Raw genomic sequence first — 25647 nt, forward strand, 5'->3', positions numbered from 1 at the left:
AGACACTACTCACTATACACCTGCTAGATTGGCTATAATTTAAAAGACAAAAAATCCAGTTTGGTGACAATATAAACCAACTGGAACCCTAATTCTTTGCTTTTGGGAGTGTAAATTGGTACAGTCGCTTTGGAGGAAAAGTTAGCAGTATATACTAAGTATATGCCTATTTTTAAGATCCAGTAATTCCATTTCAAAAGTCAACTAAAAACCAGACCCCATTGCTGTCAAGTTGATTCCAACTCATAGCAACCCTAAAGGACAGAACAGAGCTGCCCCACAGGGTTTCCAGGCTGTATATCTTCATGCAAGCAGACTGCCACATCTTTCTCCCACTGAGCAGCTGGTGGGTTTTCAAACCAAAGGCCTATTGGTTAGCAGCCAAGCATTAACCACTGTACCATCAGGATTCCAAAGTATATATTCAACAAAAATGAGTAGAAACATCCACCAAAGGACATGTACAAAAACATTCATAGTAGGTTTATTAATAATAAAAAAAAACTGGAAACCACTCAAATGCTGAACAGCAGAATGGATAAACACATCATAGTATTTTTGTACAATGGAATACTATACAGCAATAAAATATATACATATTTTAAGAAATCACCAAGTATATAGCTCTCAATAAATTATTGCACTAAGAAAAATAAAAAAATAACAGCTTTATTCAGATACAATTCACATACCATGCAATTCGCCCAATCCAAGGGTTGTTAGCATATTCACAGATAAGTGCAACTATCAGCACAGTCAGTTTTAGAACATTTTTATGAACTCAGAAAGAAACCCTGCCACGTTCAATCAATGGGGGAAAGATTAGTCCCTTCAACAAATGGTAGAGGGACAGCTGGATCTCCACATGCAAAAAAGGATGAAGTTGGACCCAAACCTCATACCACATATGAAAATTAGCTCAAATGGCTCAATGGCCTAAATATAAAAACTAAAACCATAAAACTCTTAGACGAAAACCTAGGAGTAAAGCTTCAGGGCTTCGCTTTTGACAATGGATCTTGAGACATGACACACCAAAAATACAAGCAACAAAGGAAAAGAAAATAGATAACTAGGACTTCATCAAAATTAAAAACTTTTGTGCATCAAAGGACTTTATCAAGACAGTGAAAGGACAAGCTACAGAATGGGAGAAAATATTGATAAATCATGTATTTGGTAGGGATTTAATTTCCAGAATATATGAAAAACTCCTACAACTCAACAACAGAAAAGCAACACAATTTAAAAATGGGCAAAAGATTTGAATAGACATTTCTCCAGAGAACATATACAAATGGGCAATAAGCACATAAAGAGATGCTCAATGCCATTGGTCATTGAGAAAATGCAAATCAGATACCTCTGTACACTCACTAGGATGGCTATTATCAGAAAAATGGAAAATAACCAGTATTGGCAAGTATTTGGAGAAATTGGAACACTTGTGCTTTGCTGGTGGGAATATAGAATGGTGCAGCCATTGTGAGAAAGTTTTGCAGTTCCTCAGGAAGTTGTACTAGAGTTACCCTGTGACCCAGCTATTTCACTCCAAGGTGTATACCCAAAAGGCTTGAAAGCAGACAAACAAATACTTGTACACGAGTATTCATTGCAGCATTATTCACAGTAGCCAAAAGGTGGAAACAACCCAAGTGTCTTTTAGCAGATAAATGGGCAAACAAGTTGTCGTATATCAAATACAATGGAATATTATTTAGCCATAATGAAAGTGAAGTTCAAATACATGCTGCAACATATATGAACCTTTTAAACATTATGCTAAGTAAAATAAGACAGATACAGAAGGATAAAAATTGTATGATCCCACTTATATGAAATATCTAGACTAGGCAAATGCATAAAGACCAAAGTTTATTAGTGGTTACCAGGGGTTGGTGGGAGAGGGAAATGGGGAATTATTGCTTAAGGAGCACTGAGTTTCTGTATGAGTTGATGGAAAACCTTTGGAAACAGTGCTGATGGTTGTACAATGTGGCAAATGCTTTATATTTTCATGTATCTTCTTGTCTTTTTGTATAGATGTATACACATTGTCTTAATGACAGTTAAGATTATATACTACATGTGCAATTTAGCACATTTTTAAACATTTCATAAGAATTTTCCTGTCAATGAATATTCTTCATAAATATTACTTTAGCCAGAATAATATTTTATCATAAGATAGGACATTACTTAAATTCCTATGTTATTGATCTTTTGGGTTTTTTGTCTCTTTTTCACTCATATAAGCAACTTTGAAATAAGCATACATATAAATATCTATCCATTTTCTTAGGGTAGACTTCCAGAAGTGAAATTACTCAGTCAAGGGGTATGAAAGGAATTGGCTTTCCTTTTAAAGAAAATCATATTTGGGTTGTTAAAGCATGACACATCAACAATTTATAATCGATATTTTAAAATACATGACTATATCTTTGATGAGTATGTAGTAGCCATATTCAGATAACCTCTGCAAAGCAGTATTAAGAATTGACTGAATCTAATTTTTTTTTATTTCAGGCACCAGGCTGCATCCCTTTCTTCTGTATCCTATTACTTGGGATAGAAATCAGGAGGGCTAACTGAGCCCAGTTATAAGCTGTCAGATAAGCACACAGGCCCATCTTGTTTACATCTGCCTGCTTACCCCATTGCTCTCAACATTCACATTTTCCTTTTCTCTTCTTTCAGATGGAATGGGCCGAGTCCTTGCTCAAGATGTGTATGCAAAAGACAACCTACCCCCCTTCCCAGCATCAGTAAAAGATGGCTATGCCGTCCGAGGTAAATGTTTTATTTTCTTGAGTATCATCAAACTCATATTGTTTTTTTCAGACTTTTGGCTCAGCTCAGGTACTCAACAACTGTTGCATCTGTTTCCCCAGTGGTTGTCAGAACAACTTCCTTCACAGATAACCACATTAATCTATCTTCTGTTTTCTGACACAACCTTCATTAAAGCTTTTTAGTGAAAGTACCAGATTACATGAAAATTCTTGTTTACAAATAAATGTGTAGGAATTGAATAAAGGCACTGTACTATAAATTATTCCCTCTGCCCCTACACATGCCAGGCAGCAGACAGTTTTCCGAATGTTTTTGAGTTGAAAATATTTATGTAGTCCAAGAAGATAAGAGCAGATTCCCAAGACATGGATAAAGTAGGATAATCTATTCTCCTGCTTTAAACTCAAACATCAGTAAAGGGCTTCATGAAAGAAAGCATGAGGGAAAATCTCTAATTGCCTGGAAGATCCCATCTTTCAAAGCTCTGGAGCCCTGGGTGGTACTGGCAACTCAGGCCTCAGCGTTGCCTGAGATTATATAAAGCTTACAAGCAAATAAATACCAAGTAGCATTTGCCTGCCTAAAGTTCAATCTCAGAACCCAAAATGAAAATGCAACTGAGTTGCTTAGACACTGATATTGGTTATTAATTCATGACTGATAGAGTTGAAGAAGTGTCTAAGAATATTTCCCAGTTTATCAAAGCTGTTAAAGTGTGTCAATTCCTCTTTGATGGTCAGTAATGGAGTCTTTTACTGGTTGTTTTATGTTTGTTTTTTAAACTACATTTAGCTATTAAAATAATTTCTTCTTTTTTGTAATTAAATACATTCCTTAATCTCTTCTGTGTTCTATCACCATCTCTTAGCAGTATCTTTTTATGTTGCAGGCAGTTTACAGATGGTTAAAGTTAGGGGCTTTGAGCAAAGTCAGTGCCAGTACCAGTTCAATCTATAATCTTTAAGCCTAAATTTCCTTGTCTGTAAAATGGTGAAAATTATAACAGTACTTACTTAACAGGTTGTTGTGAGGATTAAATGAGGCCCTAGAAAACCTTAGAGAAGTACCTGGCACACACACACATGCACATTACAAAAACCAAGAAAACCAAACCCAGTGCCGTCGAGTCGATTCTGACTCATAGTGACCCTATAGGACAGAGTAGAACTGCCCCACAGGGTTTCCAAAAGCACCTGATGGATTTGAACTGCAGACCTTCTGGTTAGCAGCCGTAGTACTTAACCACTACGCTGCCAGGGTTTCCACGCACACATACACACACCACAAAATAGCACTAATAATTGTTTTTTTTTAAATGTTTGATAATATTATTACTATTATTATTTTTAACACATTTACTTAGACCATCTCTGAAAAAGGATAATATTTATCTGAATTATTATTCTCATATTCTATGTAAATTCAATGGTAGAGAGTTACCTTTTCATTCCCACTAGTGTGTTTTTTCTCAGGAAGACTATCTTGGATGAACCTCATTCAGCTAATAACATGATCTCACTAGATGAGAGTACTTCTGAAATTGGGAAAGCCAAAGCATAAATAACAAATCTCGAATGTCTCCCATGATTTTTTTTCCCCAAATTTATTCCTTCTGAAGTATTTACTATACTGAATATTGCCCAGAAAGAAAATTATTTTATTCTTCTGATAGCCTCATTGGCTTTTATTAGTCTTATTTGTGTCTTGTTATTTACTTTTAACTAAAAAAGTAAATTCTATATTGATCTTATAATATGTAGTCACATGGGATTGATATAAAATGACAAAGAATTCTTACTTTCAGAGTATAACAAACAACTACAGTAGATGAAATACCAAAGTGACAAGAAAGTCTACTTTTTACATTCTTGGTAATACAAACCAGGAGAGGGTGGGAAAATAAATTATTTAAAGGAGAATCATTCTCAAACAGAAATGTTGTTCTGTGATTTTGCATGAGGTAGCAGCAGTTCAATAAAAAGAAACTATTACTCAGAGCTTTTCTTGTTGCCAAAAAAGACAGTTAGCCCACATGAACCATAATAGAACCTTTCTGCTACTGTAGAATCTATTAAAGAAATTTTGTATGTAAAATTACCATTCACCATATTATTCTTTTGTTTTGGAGTGATGGTGTTTTATTTCAAACAAAAATTTCTAAAATGACACCTCACAGTATAAAAAGTTTAAGAGATTATCTACCATGCAGCTGATTCACACTCTTTCTTTCTTGTAAAGTGCTTTTAGTTCTCTAATATATACAATAGATAAGTATGGTGGATATAGTTAAGTCTCAAAACAGGAATGGCTGGTGTGTCTCTATATATTGACATCATAATTGAGACAGCAAAACTCATCAGTGGACAAAGAGGTATGGGCTAAAAGTGGCAGTTAGTCTTATAACCGTGCTGAATTTTTCAGTTACATCTTTTCACCCTTGTCTATAATTCAGGAAAACAAATTCTATGAATCCTAAAAGGCCTTTCTACCGTTATCAGTAATTAAGATGACTTTAATTTCTTTGCAGATAAATGCATTCATTAGTCTCTTCTGTGTTGTAATATCGCCCCCAAGCAGTGTTTTGGTAAAGGGTATCCTTAAGGCAATTGTTGTGGCTCTCTACCACGTGTACCTCCTTCTCTCCACCCCTCTCTTCCTTGACTTCCATCCCTTTCTCCCCATTCCCTTTATTCTCCCTTTTTTTCTTCTCCTCTGCCTTTGCCTTAGGCCTTCCAGTAATAACCAGTGGCACCTGTGAGCATTGCTAACCCTCTAGGTGTAAAGAGATTGCTAACTTGCTCTGGATCACTAAGCATTAGCCAGTATCCTTCAGAAACATGTGGGATAAAACTCCACACCAGTTGGAGGACCACTTGCTTTAAGGTATGTGGGTTGAAAACTGAAGACAGTAATAAAGTAACTAAGGAAACAAGATATACGTAGGAACAGTTTTTAAAAAATAGAATAATAAAGAATATGTGCTTCAAAGAAAGAAAGCAGGAATCAAGTATTGTTATAACAGGAAGACCTAAAAACTGTAAAACTACATTCAGGAAGGAGTGAATTTGAGAAATAAAAACAAAGAAAATGAAAGTTGCCTATTATCAATTAAAATTAATACATTATTTTTATTTATGTTTTCAAAGATTTCTCTCTTCACACTAAATAAGCTAATCATCTTCTTTATGCCTTCACAACCCCCTGTAGAGATGTGGCCTCCACTGCCTTATGGTCTCTTAGATGTTAATAAAGGCAAAATATCGCAGGCAGAATCCCAAGTTCAGCTTTCCTGCAAAAGTTCAATTGGAAAGGCTTATCCTTTCAGAACTCATTTTGGAATCATTAAGAAAAAGGGAATATTTTGAACAAACCAAGAACTAATTTGAGAAGCATGCATAATATACATTTCTTCAAGGATATATTAAGAGAAATCCTTGCCATTTGTGTGAAGTGAATTTAATTTTTTTTACATCCTGATTGAAATATATGCTTATGGAAAATGCAGAAAATCAAAAGGCACATTTTTAAATTGCCCGTTATCTCACTGCCTGGCCATTATTAACGTTTTGTCGTACTTCCTCCCAGGAGGTCAAACTGAATACTCAAATTCAGTGTAGACAGTCTACAGGTTTTTTGATTTAGAGCTAGTTTTTTTTTTCTTTTGCAAAAGTAATGTTCCAGGGGTTCTTGTTTGTCCATTTAAATCCTCTTTGGCCACAGCTGGTTCTCCAACTCGTTTGTCAGAGCCTTATGATACGGAGTAGTATTCATGTGAACAGTTAGAAAATTTGGAATAATTCATTTTAGTTAATTTCAAAAGCCTTAAAGTACTCTATTTAAGGAAAAGTTGTACTTTCTTTCCCAATACTAAAAATACATGGGCATTTTTCCCTGGAAGATGATGGTAGAGACTATAAAATGCCTTCTCACTCATCTATCCGGAGCTCTGGTGGCACAGTGATTAAGAGCTCGGTTGCTAACTGGAAGGTCTGCAGTTTGAATCTACCAGCCACTCCTTGGAAATTCTATGAGGCTGTTCAACTCTGTCCTATAGGGTCACTATGAGTCTGAACTGACTCGACAGTGGGTTTGGGTTTTTTTTGTTTTTTTTAACTCCGTCCTACTCCCAGCTTCTTGCTTTCCATATGAAATGACAGCAGATTTAACCCCAAAGGACTCACCCGATTTAGCCCCTCAGCATAATTGTAGCAAGTATTAATTTGCATTCCAGCCTTGTCCCCTTTGCTTGCCCCTAACCCACCCTACCCCTTCCTATAATAAAATCTTAGTGTATACATAAATACTATGACCCTGTGCCTATCACCCATCTTGGCAGTATAGTTCCATAATTGGACAAATTTTTAATCCCTCTGCCTTATTCTTCTATCAAGGATATTTCCTAGGGCCTTCTGAAAGTCATGCTATGTCAACAGGCCTCAGTTTATTCAGTCCTAACATGGAAATGATGAGATTCTTTATTATCGAAAATAAATGAATAGCTTTAAAGTGTTTTGAGAGGTTTAAAGAGAAGTCACATATGGCTAGAAGATGAAAATGAAGGCTACTTCTATGGCAGATGGTTGAGGATGGTCATTTTCTATTAAAAGTTCATTTTTATAAGAAATGAGAAAACGCTGCCACAATTAATAGTTATCTAATTGTAACAATTTTATATCAAGTGATATAGCCAGGAATCTTCAAATAAAGAGGTGGGGAAGACAAAAGTGTTGTGGGGCATTAAAAAGGGAGGAACTGGAAGCAGCTTCAGAGTCTAACATTAAGCATTATGAATTCTACAGCTGTAACGCTGTTAGAGTTTGGGTTATGTTGCTTTTATCACTTGCTTCAAACTAAATTCTATAGTTACAAAGCAGAAAAGAAAGCTTATTAATAGATATGTCAAAATTAGGAGGATGGGGTGGGAGATTCTAAGCCTTGACAGAAATCCTTAGAATCTCCCCATCTTTTCTAATGACATAATGTGGCTTATTTAGTTTCTTTTCAAGATTTAGGTTCATATGACACTATCCCTCCATTCATTCCCTCCCCTTCCCACCTAAACTTAGAGAATTCATCTTGAAATGGCAACCTTTTTTTTACCTGTCTCTTTAATAGGTATTTTAAGATAGATGCCTGCAAGTTAGATAGATCGATAATTATTGCCCTGTCTTTATAATAAATAGTGAGCCTTGGTGTTAAAGATGTAAAATCAGGTCTCCTGTGGTAGTTCACTAGTTTTTTATTCCTTAGGTTTTCTTTTAGTCTGAATTTGTCTATATTCAGTTCAATCTTATAGTGTTTTGCTCCTGAAAAGAGTAGTCCATAGACCAGCAGTATTAGCTTGTTGGAAATATAAAATCTCAGGCCCTATTCCAGACCTATTGAATCAGAATCTGTATTTTAACAAGATTCCCTGGATGATTTGTATGGACCTTAAAATTTGAACACCGGTATATATATGTTGTTAGTTAACTGAACCTTCCTTATAAGGCCAGAAATATAGCTATAAAGTATTTTAAGACGTTTAGAGAGAAGTGACAAATGGCTACCAGTTAACAGATGGAAAGGTTCAGGGTAAAGTGGAGAGCATAGTTCAAGTAAGTACGTTTTCTTTCCCAGAGCATCTTCTCTGATAACAAAGGCTCTTGGTTCTTAGAATCACTTAAGGGCTCTTTCAGATGTTGACCTCCCTGAGACTCTCAACCAGGTTTGCCCCTATACTGCCCCAGATGATCTCCAGCCTCTTATTATTCAGTGACAATTATTTAGAGTCTCTTACTGAGCATTGATATAAACATTTTGAGTGTGTGTACATGTGCATGTGTGGGCGAACAGGAGAAAGGGTGGAGATGGAGAGTAAAGAGCAAAGGGTTCCAAAAAGAGATGATAGAAGTGGTTCTAACCTCTAAGGAGCTCATAATCTAGCTGAAGAGATAAAATGTACACATTTATAAAGTGATTTAAGAAAACCTGCACAACACAATACCAGTAAGTACAAGTTAGTCTGCAAACTTCCTGCCTAAGTGTTATGGAAATGCCAAATTCATTTCTTTGTTCTTTCAACAAATATTTATTGAGCATCAACTATTGAGCTTAGGCACTAAAAAAAAACTATGCTAGACAAAATAATGATATTATCTAAGTTATACAGAATTAGAGCAGTCTTTCTAAACATTCTAAAAATGTTGACTCAAGTTTTGAAAGAAAATATGCGCGGATTGCAGAAAATGGAAGGCATTTAAAATATGGCATTTTGTGTTGTAAAATAAGAGGGAAAAAATATTTGTTCATTCACATCTGCATAATAAAGAGTCCTACGATCCACACTCATACATCTATTGAATATTTTGAGCACTTCACATATTGAACATTTGTTGAACACTTACATGGCCAATGCTAAAGATTTCCATGAGACAAATAAGCAAATCACTGCAAATACTTTAAGGAGGTATCATTAGAGTTATTTTAGGGTACACTGGGGAAACAAAAGAGGCAATATGTGACTCTTGAGGGGAAGGGAGGCAGATAGGACTTTTAGCTTTTTTAAATGTATACTCTCATAAAACCATGTTCCTTTCTTGATTTGTATTTACATACTCATTAATGTGATTATTTGGTTAATATCTGTCTCATCACAAGCCAGTAGGATAGATAGATCCTTATTACTTATTATCCAGTAGGGGAAAAAATTTGCATATAAATCACATATATACATTACATACATATATATAAACATATACATAAACACACATATATATAAACAAAAACAAGTTTCATGAAATAATATTTGTCCTTACCATATGTGATGAAACATATTTTTTGTATTCTTTTTTATTAAAGAAAAACAAAACTATTTCTACTTATTTAAGTGAAATAAGTCAAACACAAAAGGACAAATGTTATATGATCCCACTTATATGAAATACCTATCATAGGCAAATACATAGAGGCAAAAATTTATCAGTGGTTACCAGGGCCTGGGGGAGAGTTACTGTATAAGGGGTGTGGAGTTCTGTTTGATGTGATGAAAAACTTGGAAATAGATGGTGGTGATGATTGCACAACATGGTGAATGTAATTACTGTCACTGAACTGTGCACTTAAAAATGGGTAAAGTTTTTAGGTATACATATATATGTTTTAACACAATAAACTTGATTTTTAATTGTTTATAAGTTGATTTTACAACCAACCTCCATTTGTGATCCAGAGTTTGAAAAACATTGCAAACAGGCGGGCACTGCTTTAGATGGAAGCCATGACTGGTATTACTCTATATTCTGTCCCCAGCACGTAGTATGACACGACGTATAGAAGACACTTAGTAGAAATTTACTGAATGAATGAATGAATGAAAGGAATGAACAGCTTTAAAAGATATTATTTTAAAATATTCATTATCCCCATTTTTATCAAAAGAACTGAAGCTTAGAGAGATTTAGTAAGTTGCTCAAAATCATAAAGCTGATAATAGGCAGGAGCAGGATTCAGATTCAGCTTTGTTTTACTTCTGAAACCATGATAATTTCCTTTTGTGCCAGAATTAAAAGGAGAAAATGTGTCAGTTGTATATGGGAGGTGGCAAACTGATGATTATTTCCCTACCAGAAAATAATTAAAAATGAGGTTATTCACATTTGAGATCATTAGTATGGGACTCTGAAAAATAACTTATATTTTAATTTTCTGTAGTAAGAAAATCATGATTTGCTTTAAAATACTGCAAAAATAGTGGGAGCATAGATGAAACAAAATTGGTAAAATGGTGATCATTGTTGAAGCAATAACTTCTATGTATGTTTTAAATTGTTCATTTTTTAAAAGTTTAATTTAAAAAAAAAAACCCTAAAAGTGGCATATACATCTCATATACATACACTTGGATAAGGTGGTATTTATTTAGAAGGTTAGGCTAAACAAACTTCCTATTAGAAATGCACAAATGTGGAAATTATGGAGTGACAGGAAGACCATCTACAGTAACACCAAAAAAAGGCCAATTAAGATCATTTCTGTTGGTAGTTATGAATTGTCAGTAATTACCAGAGATCAAACTAGTAGTAACAAAACCATTGTGTAATATAAGAGACCAGAAAAGTATTCCTTTTTTCTGAAGCCTTATCAGATAATTCGAGTCAAATTTTAGAATTCCAGTACTGAGTCCTTGTTCCTTGACACTGGTCCATACTGATGTTTGTTCTTGGTTCTGTTCCATCTCGCAGCTGCTGATGGCCCAGGAGACCGTTTCATCATTGGGGAATCCCAAGCTGGTGAACAGGTGAGATTCATAGGTCCTTTAGGTTTAATATCAGATTTTGACTTCATGGACTTTCACCATCTATTTCTAAACTTCTCCTATCAGTTAACGGAAAATTTAGAAAGGAATTGGACAGAAGATTATCAAAGAGATTAAAGGATGGCTCCCATGAGAAAGGACCAAAGAAATTGTCATTTCTTAATTTAAAGAATCTGTTCCTATTGATATGTCATGATGTTGCTGATCTGTCTCACAGACATGTCCCACAAGCATATATATACTAGCACCAGGATTAGGCGAGTCTTTCTTTTTGCATAAACGTTGATGTTATGTATAGAACTACAATTTCTAGATGGTCTTCTCAGACTTTTCCCCAATTTATGTTGCAAACAGGGAAATTTAGAAGGACAGATTTTTTAACCTCTCTAAAACATATTAGATAGGCATTGTCTTACCAGTAATAGTGGTCTGAAAACCATATCATACTTCAAGAAAACCATTTTGAATTCATTTATCACAAGGAATAATTTTCATCCAGCCATTACTATGAAAAAAGGAAAAAAACAGCTGTTGTCAGGTCAATTCTGACTCGTGGCAACTCCCTGTGTGTCAGAGTAGAGCTGTGCTCCATGGAAGCCACAAAATAGAGTTATTCAGGGAGTGCTTGTCTGATCTTCAACTGACCAGGGACTGTGCTAGGTTCTGGGAATATAAAGTAGATTAAGATACGATTAGTATTCTTAAGGAATTTACATGTAGTGGAGGCAGAATATAAACAACTAAATATAATACAGTATATTAGATGTTTAACTAGTGGTATCAGTCAAGTGCTGTGAAGCACAAAAGAGAGGTTGAGTATTTCAGCCTGGAGTGGTTAGGGAGATGAGATTAGAGCTGGGCCTAAGACAATTTTGTAAAAGCAGAAATGGGAAAGAAACATTCCAGACAGAGCTCAGGATGTAAGACAAGACCCAGAGGTGTTTTTAAAAATTGCATGGAGCACTTAAAAATCCGTTGCCATCAAGTCGATTCTGACTCATAGCGACCCTATAGATCAGAGTAGAACTGTAGAGGAGCAGCCAGTGGATTCCAACTGCTGGCCTTTTGGTTAGCAACCGAGTTCTTAACCACTGCACCACGAGGGCTCCATGGAGTACTTAGGAAACTGCAAATAGTTTGTGGTAGCCAGAGATTAGTATACATAGCACTAACTAGCAGATTCTTGAGGGCCTTGAGGACTTCTTAAACCTTATTTACTATTAGTTAAGCCCTCCAACTCTACTAGAGAACTAGGAGCACAAGAAGAGTTGTGAAACTTAAAAGTTGCAAACTTCTTATAAATTCCTATAAAAGTTTGATGGGAAAAAAAGATCAAAACTAAAGAAGAAAAGGGTACTTTTCTTCAAATTACCTGGAGTGTCCTTTATTTATAACTGATGTACCACACAGACTTTACAGCAATCTCCAAGATCTTGCCAGAGCCAAATTGTTCACTTATTGAAAGTACATACCCTTGAGCATTGGGGTGAAACTGCAAACATTCAGGTAGTGATTTACAGAATGGTTTATTGGTGTACTAAAATACTTGACCTTAAGTCCCTCGGAATCGACTTGACGGCACTGGGTTTGGTTTTTGTTTTTTTTTAAGTCCCTCATAGTTTGGTACCATTGGTTAACACTGGACACTTCCTTAGAAAATTTTACCTAAAGCTCTATCATCAGACAAAGCTCAAAAAATCCAACTCGGTCAAGATTTGAACTGTTTCACTCTATGTAAAGCATATAAGGGATATCAATAAAGATAAAAAGCAAAGAATAACTATTAATCTTAATCTAAAGGAAGTACTTGGTGTATTGCCAGAATGTATGGTTTTCAGTTGATTCAATTCAGTTGCAGTTTATATGTCTACTCTGAGTGAGTATATAAATATGTTCATACATTCAATGATATCTTTAATATTGGGTTTAATATGTGTAAGCTGGTAAGAATCTTTCACCCACCGTATAGAATTGCTGGCCTTGGAGAAGAGCCAAGGTTTTTTATTTAATAGCCACACAAAAACATCTTAAAAGATGGTTTAAACCAAGAAATAGAGAAAATTACAGATCAAACCATAGTAAAACTTAAAGGTAAATTTAGAGAATATAGCACATTGAACCCAACTAAATTGAGGAAGGGCTTTAGGTTAACACATCACAGCTTGAGAATCAACTGCCTTCAATTCACTTTTCACCTTAGCCAACAAGGCACTTTCAGCAAAAGAAGGAGCTCTTTAGGTCTATATTAAATACCATCATTCTACAGGCTCAGGAGATAGTTTTGACATTAGCACCTGGACTAAAAAATATACATATCATATCAAAACTTTAATGCATTTCATCAAAAATCAATGCACTGCAAAATGGCCATATATAGTGGATTAAGAGAAGCCTCAGAGAATAAGAGATATTTTGGATTGGAAGTAAAACAATAAATTTTAAATGCATATGGCTGTAAACTCTTCATTTTAAATCCTGTTCATTATCTTGGTGGAAAATTACATTACAATGTAACAAATTCTGAATAAGCCTGGAATGTCTTTTGTTCAAATAGCAGGATAAGGAGATGTAAAGTATGTGGCTAAATGCCAGATCTGATTCAAGAATCTCCTTCTCCAGTGACGGGGTGGCGGGGGGGACAGGGACAGCTGTAGTTATAAACAAAAAAGTATTATGTATGGAGAGTTGGTTGACCCAGTACCAATCTTTTGCAAGAAATGGCATTATAAAATTATTTGCATAAATGGCTGATGTATTAAGGAGGATATGGCATAATACTTGAGTCTTTGTCTTTGGAGTTAGACATACCTGAGTTTAAGTTCCAGTGCTACCGCTTAATAATGGTTAATCTTGGGCACCTTAGTTAATCCCTTTAAGCTTTAGGTTCCAGACTTATAAAATGGTCCTAATAATAGAACCTCCTACTGCATGTAGTTGTTGTGATAATTAAATGAGATAATGCACATTTAGCCATTCTGGAAATATTTGTTTAGTGCCTACTTTGTACCAGACCTTTTCTAGACTTCAGGATGATATAGCAATAAGGGGTGATAAAAAAGAAATTAATGCAAGGCATAGCTATAAGGGGATTAAGGAAACCAACAAAGGAATGTGCACCCAGGTGCTAGCAACAGTGAGACACCATTACCACCTGTAGGTCTGAAAGGGCCAAGGGAGAGGATGGTACCTGAACATGGGAAGATTCATAGGTATGGAAAAGGGCTGCCCAACAGTTGTTCTCTCAGTAGCAGAAATACACCACCATTGCCAAACTGCACCCCAACAGGGAAAGAGCAAGGGCAATAAAACCTCTGTTTTTTCTCCTGCCCTTTAGTCTCACTATAGGCCTTTCCCATTGGCTAAATCTAGCCAGAAGCTGGAGTGACAGGAACCTGGTAGAAATAGTCCATAGAGGTCAGCCTTCTGGGGCACAGGACATAATAGACAAAGGGGATATGATCTGGAGAGGCAAATAGAGAATAAAACAAATCCCTTTCTTTATAGGGCTTATATAATGTATTTATATATATAATGTATTTAACTGTACCTAGCAGAGACTGAAAGTTCAATAAATATTAGCTATTGGTGGTATTATTTGCAGCAATAATACTATGGAGAGAGGCTTTTTAAAGCTTTTCTAATAATAAAATTTCAGATTTACTTTGATTTTACTTCCAGAGGTAGGGTATTTTTCTTTAGCCACTCCCTAAGATTTTAAATATTTATGAAGCAGACATCTGAAAAATACCTTTTTTTTTTTTGTTTTTTAGTTGGGGAATTAATTTGGTCTCAGGGTTTTCTTTAGGGGGAGTTTGACACATTCCTTTCCTCAACTGTGACCTAAATTGTAGCCCAGGACAAGTGACTCTTTGAGACCCGATCAAACCTATGAGATGGATCTTATAGAAATATTCTTTTCCTCATGCTTGGAGAAGTTTGTAGGACAAGTCCTGTGGTCAGAACATATTTACCTCAGCCTCCTACACCATCCACATGAAAATTCAGACAATGAGAATCTCGGACATAATGTTTAATCTAAATCATTACAAATACAGGAATCATTTATAAATGATTCAATTATATTTGCTAGACTTTTATTATTAGTTGAGAGGTGAGCTAATATGCTTTAAAAGATTTTCAAGAGCAATAATAAAAATTGATTAATTTTTCTGGTTTGCCTTTATTTAACCAAAAAGTTTAGTTAATAAAGCATTGCATTTCTCAAACATTTGAAGTTCAGTAAATCACCAGGGTGTTGGTTTTTCACAATTGTCATTTTTAAAATCATATTTCCTAGCATTTTTTTCATTACAGATTCTCAAATCACTTTACATATGTTGAGAAAACTCACATTATTTGAGTGAAAGACAATAATGGCAAATGCAAGTGGCAGCTCTTCAAAAGGAAAATAGGGAGCCAAAAAAAGCCATCTAATTGTCATTACTTTAAAGAACGTATAAAGGCAGTTTTAATCAAGTTAAAGCCTGTTTGATGTAAATGCACCTGTTTTGGGGTAGCTTTTATTACATTGACCCAAAATGAGTAAGATTCTAAGACTGTCCTTTTATGGTTTGTTTTCTGAAAATGTTACATCTCCTGCAGACTTTTCCTTTGCAGCAGCAAAGTAAATCAACTCTCTTACATATTTGTGTTTCAGCCAACTCAGACAGTAATGCCAGGACAAGTCATGCGGGTTACAACAGGTGCTCCAATCCCCTGCGGTGCTGATGCAGTAGTACAAGTGGAAGATACTGAACTTATCAGGGAATCAGATGATGTACGTCATTACCAGGTCCTATGCGCCATTGTTCCTATGGCAGTATATTATTAGGCTCGTTTTCTGTGTGTTTATGAGATGAACCCAGCTTTTTTGTTATGTTGGAACCTTACATTATAGTGAATGGGTCTTCAATAAATAAGGAATGGCCTTAGGCTTGAAAAACGTTTTGTAATAGGAGGGGCTTTGTATGTTTGTTTGTTTGTTTTGTTTTGATGATCGTTGCCTTTATTATAGCAGAATTTAAACCATGTTTGACCCAAGAAATTCCACATGCAAATAAGAAATGAAAATATCTCAAGATAGAAGAGCAGAGGTATTACCTGTTGACATACCTTCTAGCTGAGAAATTTGTTCTGCTAAAAACATGGAAGTAGTTATAATGAATTCAGAATTTAATAGAGAAGAGTTTAACAAGGAACACTTGGACCAGTTCTTGAACATTACACTAAGCCAAGCATTTGAACCAAATGACCCTTTCAGCTCTGATTTTCTGTAATTCAGGGAAGATCTGTGCCAGCCTTGAGATACTAAATTTATGTCAGCTCCCCTTCTGTTGCCTAAAAATAAAGGACCCTGGGATTTTTTAGGATCTAAGCAGATCTTCATCTCGCTAAAACTAGTAGCAATTATTGAAACCAGAGTCTCAGCCACTTACTAAGTAGAATAGTTTCAGCTGAGGTTTTAATAACAGGCTTTCTTAATTATTTTGTGAAGAAATTTATCTTATATTTAAAAGCCTGATGTTAAAAATAAGTATATATTCTCTTGGGCTGGGTATATAGTGAAATTCAGCCGTGCCTAAGAGACAGCCATTTTTCTTGATCTGGGGATTTTCTTTTTAATCAACTTGTAGGGCATATAAAATTCAACTCTTGGAATACAGATCACATTGTCTGCTGTTAAAATTGTCCAAGCAGATTTATTGGCATTACAGAAACCATCAGAGCATTGAATTCCAGAACACATGTATCCACAGACTCTGCCAGATGATAAGACACAGTTCCAATGTCACAATATTATTCACAGCCCATAAATGTAAAATTGATGGTCACCATTAATTTACAGAAATCTACTACCAGGCAAACTATAAGTCCTTCACTGAAATTTCTAGAACTATTTGCTAACCTTGTTACAGTGTCAAACCCATGATTCATGGGAATAGAAGAGAGGTTATCTCCATGCCCATTCACTTTATTCATTAGGGTAGCCATATATGTATGTGCACACACACACATACATATATATCATTTTTCCCCTTCAGAATGCTGCTTACAAAGCAAGGTTCAATATTTGAATTGGTGCATTAAAGAAATGTGAACAAGAAGATATTTATTTTTTGGCACAAAACCTTCTAATTTTTCAGGAACCTGAAGTAGAAATTCATAGTATTTTCAAAGGTTTAGCAAATGGTTTCATGTTTCTGTATATTTTTGTATATTCTGGGCCTATCTAATGCTAAAAGCATATGAGTAGATAAATTCTACTGATCATAATTTCTGTTTGAAATTGTGTGATGTACTCTTATTACAGGGCACTGAGGAACTTGAAGTGCGAATTCTGGTTCAGGCTCGACCAGGCCAAGATATCAGGTAAGTTCATAACATATAGAATGTATAGCCAGTTTTTGTTTCTGCGTAATCATGAACTCAGGAGAGCATGACTATTTTAAATCTACAACTGTATTGATTAGCTGTTAGCTTTCGGGGCTTTTAACAAGTAGCAAAATGAATTTTCTGAATTCTGCATCCTATGTCTGTCCTGCCCGCTTTTTAATGAAGATGCTTAAGGTGAATGGAATAGGCAAAAGCAACATGTAAAGAAGGCAAATTCATGATTGTGCATAATCCAGTTAGCTCTACCCCTAGATAATCCAGAAGTTGGTATTAATACCCATAATCCCAGAATTGGCTGTTTATACAATTAGCTGGTAGCCCATCCTCTACTGATTACCAATAATAACGAAATAATCTGCTGCTCTTATATACAAAAATGAATCTACTATCCTACCATTAGTAGTGCATTTACTTTATATTATTGTTCTTACAATGGAAAATGTACTAATTTGTTTAATATCACCTTGTAACAAAGTTACACTTCTGCCATCCCTGTGGCAACAGACTAAGATGAATATACCTCTCTGCCCATAGAACAAGACCAACCTACGTGGTCCAAATGGAAATTACCTCTAAAACTGTAACCTCATTAGCATTATTCTTTGCGCCACAGAGCTAAGCAACTATGGACTTTTTATCATTAATACCACTAGACATTTTAATACAAATTCTTGCCTTATATCAAAGAAAGTTTGCAATTGGTGTTTTTAGCTGTAATGTGCTACAAAGCAATTTGTAAAATAATTTTAAATGCTGAATAACGTATTTGTATTTAGCAGTAATAAATACAAACGCTATTTTTGTCTTCATTTGTGCAATTTAATTTTAAACACAAAAAAGCATAGAGTTTTCAGAATCTCTTCATTTCTTTATCCTGTTCCTGCCTCATCTCTTGACCTTTTTCTCCCCTTGAGTGTTCTCTTCTGACACTAAAATTTCCCTCCCTCATTTGGGAAAATGTTATTCCTAGTCATACTGCTTATGGTTCTACTTTGACTTTCAGACCCATCGGCCATGACATTAAAAGAGGGGAATGCGTGTTAGCCAAAGGAACCCACATGGGCCCCTCAGAGATTGGTCTTCTGGCAACTGTAGGTGTCACAGAGGTTGAAGTTAATAAGTTTCCAGTGGTTGCAGTCATGTCAACAGGGAATGAGGTAAAAAAAAAAAAAAAAAAAAAGGAGGGGAGGGAGAAGGGTGGTGCTTTCAGATGAAAGTTATTTCTGACATTTGTTCTGTGTTATAAATAGAGCATTGTGGATAATAGATCTTACTATGGGTCCATATACCTTTAACAGAGAAATAAAAGGTTTGTCTTGGGATAGTTCAAGTATAGAAGATGAGAAAGAAGAGCTAGAAATTACATACTAAGAAATGTTCCCTTTCATTTATTAGAATGAAATATTATAACCAATGGCCTCTCCATACTCTCAGAACACATAAACAAAAAACAGTTATCTGCTAGCTATAGATATTTAACTGTGCAAACTCAAGTATTTAGTGTGTTAGGACAATGCATTGTGCCCACCCTGCTGCCTGAGATGATGGGCCACTTCTGTGTGAGAAATTTAGTGAATCAGGACACCATGGCTAGCCCTTCTTCTTGCTAAAATTCCATTTGATTTTTAATCATCAGGAGCGGCTTGATCATCAGAATTTTTCTCTAAAAACAACGTCTTTAGTGGCATGCTCTTCAGAATACGTCAAATGTCATTTCAGGCCTGATTTAGGAGGCGAATTAAGTTGTCTTTTTCTAAGGACTCTCAAAAATCTTCCTGTTCCCTGTTTTGCTTAAGTTGTACAAAACTTCAGTCGGAGGCTCTGAGGTCAAACTGGGAATGTTGAAAAGTGAATCTGCTGGAAATTCAAAACCTTTTATCAGAACCAGAAACCGTCAAGATTTTTAAAAATTATTCATTTGGATCTTACTGTTAAAAAGGCAATTAGCAGAACTTTATTTTCTTAATCTCTAACTTTATTCAGAAAATGAGTCCTTCGTTAATGTTGGTTTTAATTTTTGAAGTTTGGGAAATGGAAATTTTCAAAGGTCTCTGTGAATTTTATTGCTTATTTGGCTTGGACCAAAAAAAAAAAAAAGGATAGAACAGAATATTTTGTTTTGCTAGTAGAGAGAAAGAGCAACATTCTAGATTTCCGTATTACCCAGTGTAGGTGCACCTGTTATTTCCTAAAACTACTGACTGACCCAAAACAAACATTGTTTTCTATTTGATCCACATGGTCATGATTTTAATATCCCTAGGACCAACTGACACTATGCTTAACGTCGGAAAGAAATTTCTGATAAACTCATTGACTCAATGAACCATTCTTATTTGCTTTGTGCACCTGAGTTCACGGGTGGTTTGGGAAAGCTAAATAGAATGAGCAAAACTTTGCATCCTACCTAGTTAGTAGGAGACTTTGTTTAAACTATATTGCTTATGTTCTCTCTAATACTTTTGTGATACTGGACTGTTGTTTTCTGGGTATGTTCTTGAGGATCTCAAGCCTTGAGGAGAGACATTGTGCTTTGTCTTTTATCCTGTCTCCAGTATTTTTTTTTTCCAGTATAATGCATGGCATAGAGGTACCTGATAAACATTTGTTGGGTTAGGGTAAACTATATTGTCATACAGGGCTAGAACAACAGCTAACTTTGGGTGGGAGTAGGGGAGGAATGTCAAGCTGTAGGGAACCAGAAATCATGAAATTTAGAAACATTAAAAAAAAACCACCACATGATGCTTCGCAGCCCCGTCGCCTCCTCAGGGTCCCTGCAGTGTCCACTGCGACCCTGGCTGCGCGCTGCTCCCTCCTGAAGTCGGGGGACCCCATGGCCTCGGTACTTACTCACCCCTACTTCGGCACCAAGACTCTCCGAGAACGTTAACCCTGGGCTTCTTCCGAACCCCAAGGCACCCCGGAGGGACACAGCTGCTGGAAGGGACCTGTACACCAGTGCAGCTGGTTGTGGTCCTCCGCAAGGGCACCCGCTACCCCACGGCCAAGCAGGTCCATAGGCTGCGGCAGTGTCACAGGCTGCTGCAGGCCCACGGACCGGCAGGTGACAGGGCCAGCGCTACCGGCGGCCGGAACAGGGGCGCTGAGTTGGCCAACAGGCAGCTGTGGTACGAATTGAAGGGACGGACAGCTGGTGGAGAAGGGGCAGCAGGACATGCCACAGCTGGCACTGCGCCTGGCCTCGCTGTTCCCCGACCTCTTGTCCCAGAGGATTTCAGCCGCCTGCGGCTGTGACCAGCTCCAAGCACCAATGCGTGGACAGCGGCGGAGCCTCTCTGCAGGAACTCTGGCAGCACTACAACCAGGCCTTCCACCGCCCGACGTCGCAGACATGGAGTGTGGACTTCCAGGGATTAATGATAAACTAATGAGGTTTTGATCATTGTAAGAAGTGTTTCACTGAAGTGGAAAGGAATGCTACAGGTCTTTACCATGTAGAAGCCTTCAAAACCAGACCAGAAATGGAGGACATTTAAAAAACAAAAAGTTGCAGCTAATTTACAAGTGCCAGTAAAGGATTTATATACAGATTTAATCCAGGTAGCTTTTTCCACCTGTTCGTTTGACCTGCCAATTAAAGGCATTAAGCCTCCTTGGTGTGATGTTTTTGACATAGACGATGCAAAGATATTAGAGTATTTAAATGATCTGAAACAATATTGGAAAAGAGGATATGGCTGTACTATTAATAGCTGGCCCAGCTGCATCCTGTTTGAGGATATCCTTTAGCACTTGGACAAAGCAGTTGAATAGAAACAAAGGTCTCACCAAATTTCTTTTCCAGTCATCCTGCAGTTTGGTCATGCAGAGACCCTTCCACTGCTTTCACTCATGGGCTACTTCAAAGACAAACCAAAACCAAGCCAAACCCAGTGCCATCGAGTCGATTCCGACTCACAGCGACCCTATACAAGGAGCCCCTAACTGCTTACAGTTACAAGGAACAAACGCTGTGGAAGTTCCGAAGTAGTCATATTGTACCCTATGCCTCGAACCTGGTATTTCTGCTTTACCATTGTGAAAATGCTAAGACTCCTAAGGAAGAATTCCAAATGCAGATGTTATTGAATGAAAAGTTGTTACCCTTTGCTCAGTCACAAGAAACTGTTTCTTTGTATGAGGATCTGAAGAACCGTTATGAGGACATCCCTCAGAGTTGTGCCAGTGACGAATGTGAATTACCAAAGGTGAACAGCACACCTGATGAGCTATGAGTAACTAGAGAACATTTTTAATTCATCAGGAATCTGTAGGGAGTGATTACATGCTTGGAATAGCCGGGCAATTCCTTGAGTACAGAAAGCTTTCACATTACTTGGTTGGGTATTTCCGTCTTTTCACAGAAAAAGGTTGAGTTTCTTTTTGGTCTGGATGTGAATGTTTAAGCCTGGGACCTTTACCAATTGTGCTACAGTTATCTCTTTTTCTCCTCAAAAAGGACAGCTCTAATAGTAATTGTCTTTCTTAATTAAAAATATTGTGATAAACTGGGATTATCACTTTGGAAAACAACTGACATCTTTCTAGTTGAGAGTTTGAAACAATAGTAAGAAATAACTAGAACCTGATTTACAAGGATACCTTCACTGAAGCAAGACAAAAGTATTTATATAAGTATTTGTATACTTTTTTAATAATTCCTTTTAAACTCCTCCTTACTTGCAAGGCTACTGTTAAGTTATTATCGTACCTGTTTTACATATGTAACAAAGGAAGGATAAAGAGGACCATTAGCAACAAGTCAGGCATAGAAACAAAAGTTTCTTAAATCCATTACTTAGCTTTCTTTTTCATTCTGTCACTTGGCTTCTATTTTTGTATTTTGCTATTATATGAAAGGAAACCCTGGTGGTGTAGTGGTTAAGTGCTACAGCTGCTGACCAGGTCAGTAGTTCAAATCTACCGGGTGCTCCTTAGAAACTCAATGGGGCAGTTCTTTCTGTCCTATAGGGTTGCTATGAGTTGGAATCCACTCAACGATGGTAACCAGTTATTATATGGATTTGTTTCTCTTTTTTAAAAAAAATAAAGACATATTTCAGCTGGTTTAACCTCATAGATTTGAACTTGTTTCAAAAAATAGTTCTGAATTATGTCAAATGCCAGGAAAGTATTTACTATAATAATAAATAAAATTTTTGTGACTGAAGAAAAAAACTGGTTTAAGTGCAGCAGCCCAGAGCAAGTGGGAGAATGAAGCCATACAGAATCAGGCAAAACCTCTTCAAGGATAACCAGATCTATGGGGGTAAGGAACTAGGACTCCACAGTCTTCCTTAGATTCCATCATGTACCATCTCTGTTCTTACCCTGTTACTTTTCCTTGCCACTGAGCCATCTTGGAGTTACTCTCTTTGTTTTTCAGCTGACAGTTCAGGTGCAAGGAAACAAGAATTATAATAGAAAGGTGTGGGAGCTGCCATGGCTTAGAAGTTCCATGTCCTAAGTACGAATAAATATTTCTTATAACAATCTTTTTTTTCTTATATTCTTTTTTATTGCGCTTTAACTGAAAATTTACAATTCAAGTCAGTTTCTCATACAAAAACTTATACACACATTGTTATGTAACCCAAGTTGCTCTCCCTGCAATGTGACAGCACATTCCTCCTCTCTACCCTGTATTTCCCGTGTCCATTCAACCAGGTCTTGTCCCCCTCTGCCTTCTCATCTTGCCTCCAGACAGGAGCTACCCACATAGTCTCATGTGTCTACTTGAGCTAAGAAGCACACTTCTCACCAGTATCATTTTATGTCTTATAGTCCAGTGTCATCTTTGTCTGAAGAGTTGCCTTCAGGAATGGTTTTAGTTTTGGGCTAACAGAGAGTCCAGAGGCCATGACCTCTGGGGTCCCGCCCATCTCTGTCAGACTATTAAGTCTGGTCTTTTTACTAGAATTTGAGATCCCACTTTTCTCCTGCTCTCTCAGGGATTCTCTGTTGTATTCCCTATCACGGCAGCCATTGGTGGTAGCCGGGTACCATCTAGTTCTTCTAGTGTCAGGCTGATAGAATCTCTGGCTTATGTGGCCCTTTCTGTCATTTGGGCGCATATTTTCCTCGTGTCTTTGGGGTTCCTCATTCTCCTTTGCTCCTGGTTGGTTGAGACCAATTGATGCATCTTAGATGGCCGCTTGCTAGCTTTAAGACCCCAGATGCCACTCACCAAAGTGGGATACAGAATGCTTTCTTAATACACTTTGTTGTGCCTTGACCTAGATGTCCCTAGAAATCACTGTCCCCAGACAGCCCCCCCCCCCCGCCCACTACTCTGTCCCTTGAAGTGTTTGGTTGTATTCAGGAAACTTCTTAGCTTTTAGTTTATTCCAGTTGTGCTGATTACCCCTGTATTGTGTGTTGTCCTTCCTTTCACCTAAAATAATTCTTATCTACCATCTAATTAGCAAATACCCCTCTTCCTCCCTCTTTACCCTCGTAACCATTAAAGAATGTTTTCTTCTGCGTTTAAACCTTTTCTTCAGTTCTTATAATAGTGGTCTGATACAATATTTGTCCTTTTGCAGCTGACTAATTTCACTCAGCATAATGCCTTCCAGATTCCTCCATGTTATGTTTCACGAATTCATTGTTGGTCTTTATCATTGCATAGTATTCCATTGTGTGAATATACCATAGTTTGTTTATCCACTCATCTGTTGATGAGCACCTTGGTTGTTTCCATCTTTTTGCTATTGTAAACAGTGCTGCAATAAACATGGGTGTGCATATATCCGTTGGTGTGAAGCCTCTTGTTTCTCTAGGATATATTCCAAGGAGTAGGATTACTGGATTGTATGGTAGTTCTATTTCTAGCTTTTTAAGGAAGGACCAAATCGATTTCCAAAGTTGTTGTACCATTTTACATTCCCACCAGCAGTGTATAAGTGTTTCAGCCTCTCTACAACCTCTCCAGCGTGTATTATTTTGTGTTTTTTGGATTAATGCCAGCCTTGTTGGGGTAAGATGGTATCTCACTGTAGTTTTGATTTGTATTTCTTTAATGGCTAATGATCGTGAGCATTTCCTCATGTATCTGTAGACCACCTGAATGTCTTCTTTGGTGAAGTGCCTGTTTATACCCTTTGCCTATTTTTTAATTGGGTTATTTGTCTTTTTATTGTTGAAGTTTTACAGTATCATGTAGATTTTAGAGATTAGACGCTGATTGGATTTGTTGTAGCCAAAAATTTTTTCCTGGTCTATAGGTTGTCTTTTAACTGTTTTGGTGAAGTCTTTGGATGAGCGTAAGTGTTTGATTTTTAAGAGTTCCCAGTTACCTAGTTTCTCTTCTGGTGTTTGTGCTTTGTTAGTAATGTTTCATATACTGTTTATGCCATGTATTAAGGCTCCTAGTGTTGTCCCTGTTTTTTTTTTTCCATGATCTTTATTGTTTTAGACTTTATATTTTTTTTTTTAGTCTTTGGTCCATTTTGAGTTAGTTTTTGTGCATGGTGTGAGGTATGGGTCTTGTTTCATTTTTTTTGCAGATGGCTATCCAGTTATGCTTTTATCCAGTTATGCCAGTACTACTTGTTAAAGAGACTATCTTTTCCCCATTCAACGAACTTTGAGCCTTTGTCAAATATCAGCTGCTTATAGGTGGATGACTTTATGTCTGGATTCTCAATTCTATTCCATTCGTCTGCGTACCTGTTGTTGTACCAGTACCAGGATGTTTTAGCTAGTGTGGCAGTATAATAGGTTCTGAAATCAGGTAGTGTGAGGCATCCTACTTTGTTCTTCTTTTTCAGTAATGCTTTACTTACCCGGGCCTCTTCCCTTTCCATATGAAGTTGGTGATTTGTTTCTCCATCTCATTAAAAAATGCCATTGGAATTTGGATCAGAATTGTATTGTATCAGTAGATCGCTTTGGGTACAATACCCATTTTCACAATGTTGAGTCTTCCTATCCATGAGGAAGGTATATTTTTCACTTATGTAGGTCTCTTTCGGTTTCTTGCAGTAGTGTCCTGTAGTTTTCTTTGTATAGGTCTTTTACATCTCTGGTTAGATTTATTCCTAAGTGCTTTATCTTCTTGGAGGCTCTTGTAAATGGTATTGATTTGGTGATTTTTCTCTTTGACGTTCTCTTTGTTAGTGTAGAGGAATCCAACTAATTTTTGTATGTTTATCTTG

At 36.6% G+C, this 25647-nt stretch overlaps 1 protein-coding gene and 1 pseudogene across 5 annotated transcripts in view; both read left to right on the forward strand.

The window, feature by feature from the left end:
- The window catches only part of GPHN (gephyrin), a 569154-nt gene that overhangs the window by 464366 nt on the left and 79141 nt on the right, over positions 1–25647 (forward strand). For 3 of the 5 annotated variants that reach the window (XM_049899425.1, XM_049899422.1, XM_049899424.1), the window contains 5 exons: positions 2701–2793; positions 11019–11074; positions 15750–15869; positions 17403–17461; positions 18489–18642. In XM_049899425.1, the coding sequence (XP_049755382.1) occupies positions 2701–2793; positions 11019–11074; positions 15750–15869; positions 17403–17461; positions 18489–18642 (482 nt within the window). Of the gene's footprint in view, positions 1–2700; positions 2794–11018; positions 11075–15749; positions 15885–17402; positions 17462–18488; positions 18643–25647 lie in introns of all 5 variants that reach the window. The other 2 variants (XM_049899421.1, XM_049899423.1) reach the window with 1 other exon arrangement.
- LOC126084713 (multiple inositol polyphosphate phosphatase 1-like) lies at positions 18651–25617 on the forward strand (annotated as a pseudogene).

The sequence above is a fragment of the Elephas maximus genome, chromosome 10 (assembly GCF_024166365.1).
Source record: "Elephas maximus indicus isolate mEleMax1 chromosome 10, mEleMax1 primary haplotype, whole genome shotgun sequence".
Lineage (NCBI taxonomy): Eukaryota > Metazoa > Chordata > Mammalia > Proboscidea > Elephantidae > Elephas > Elephas maximus.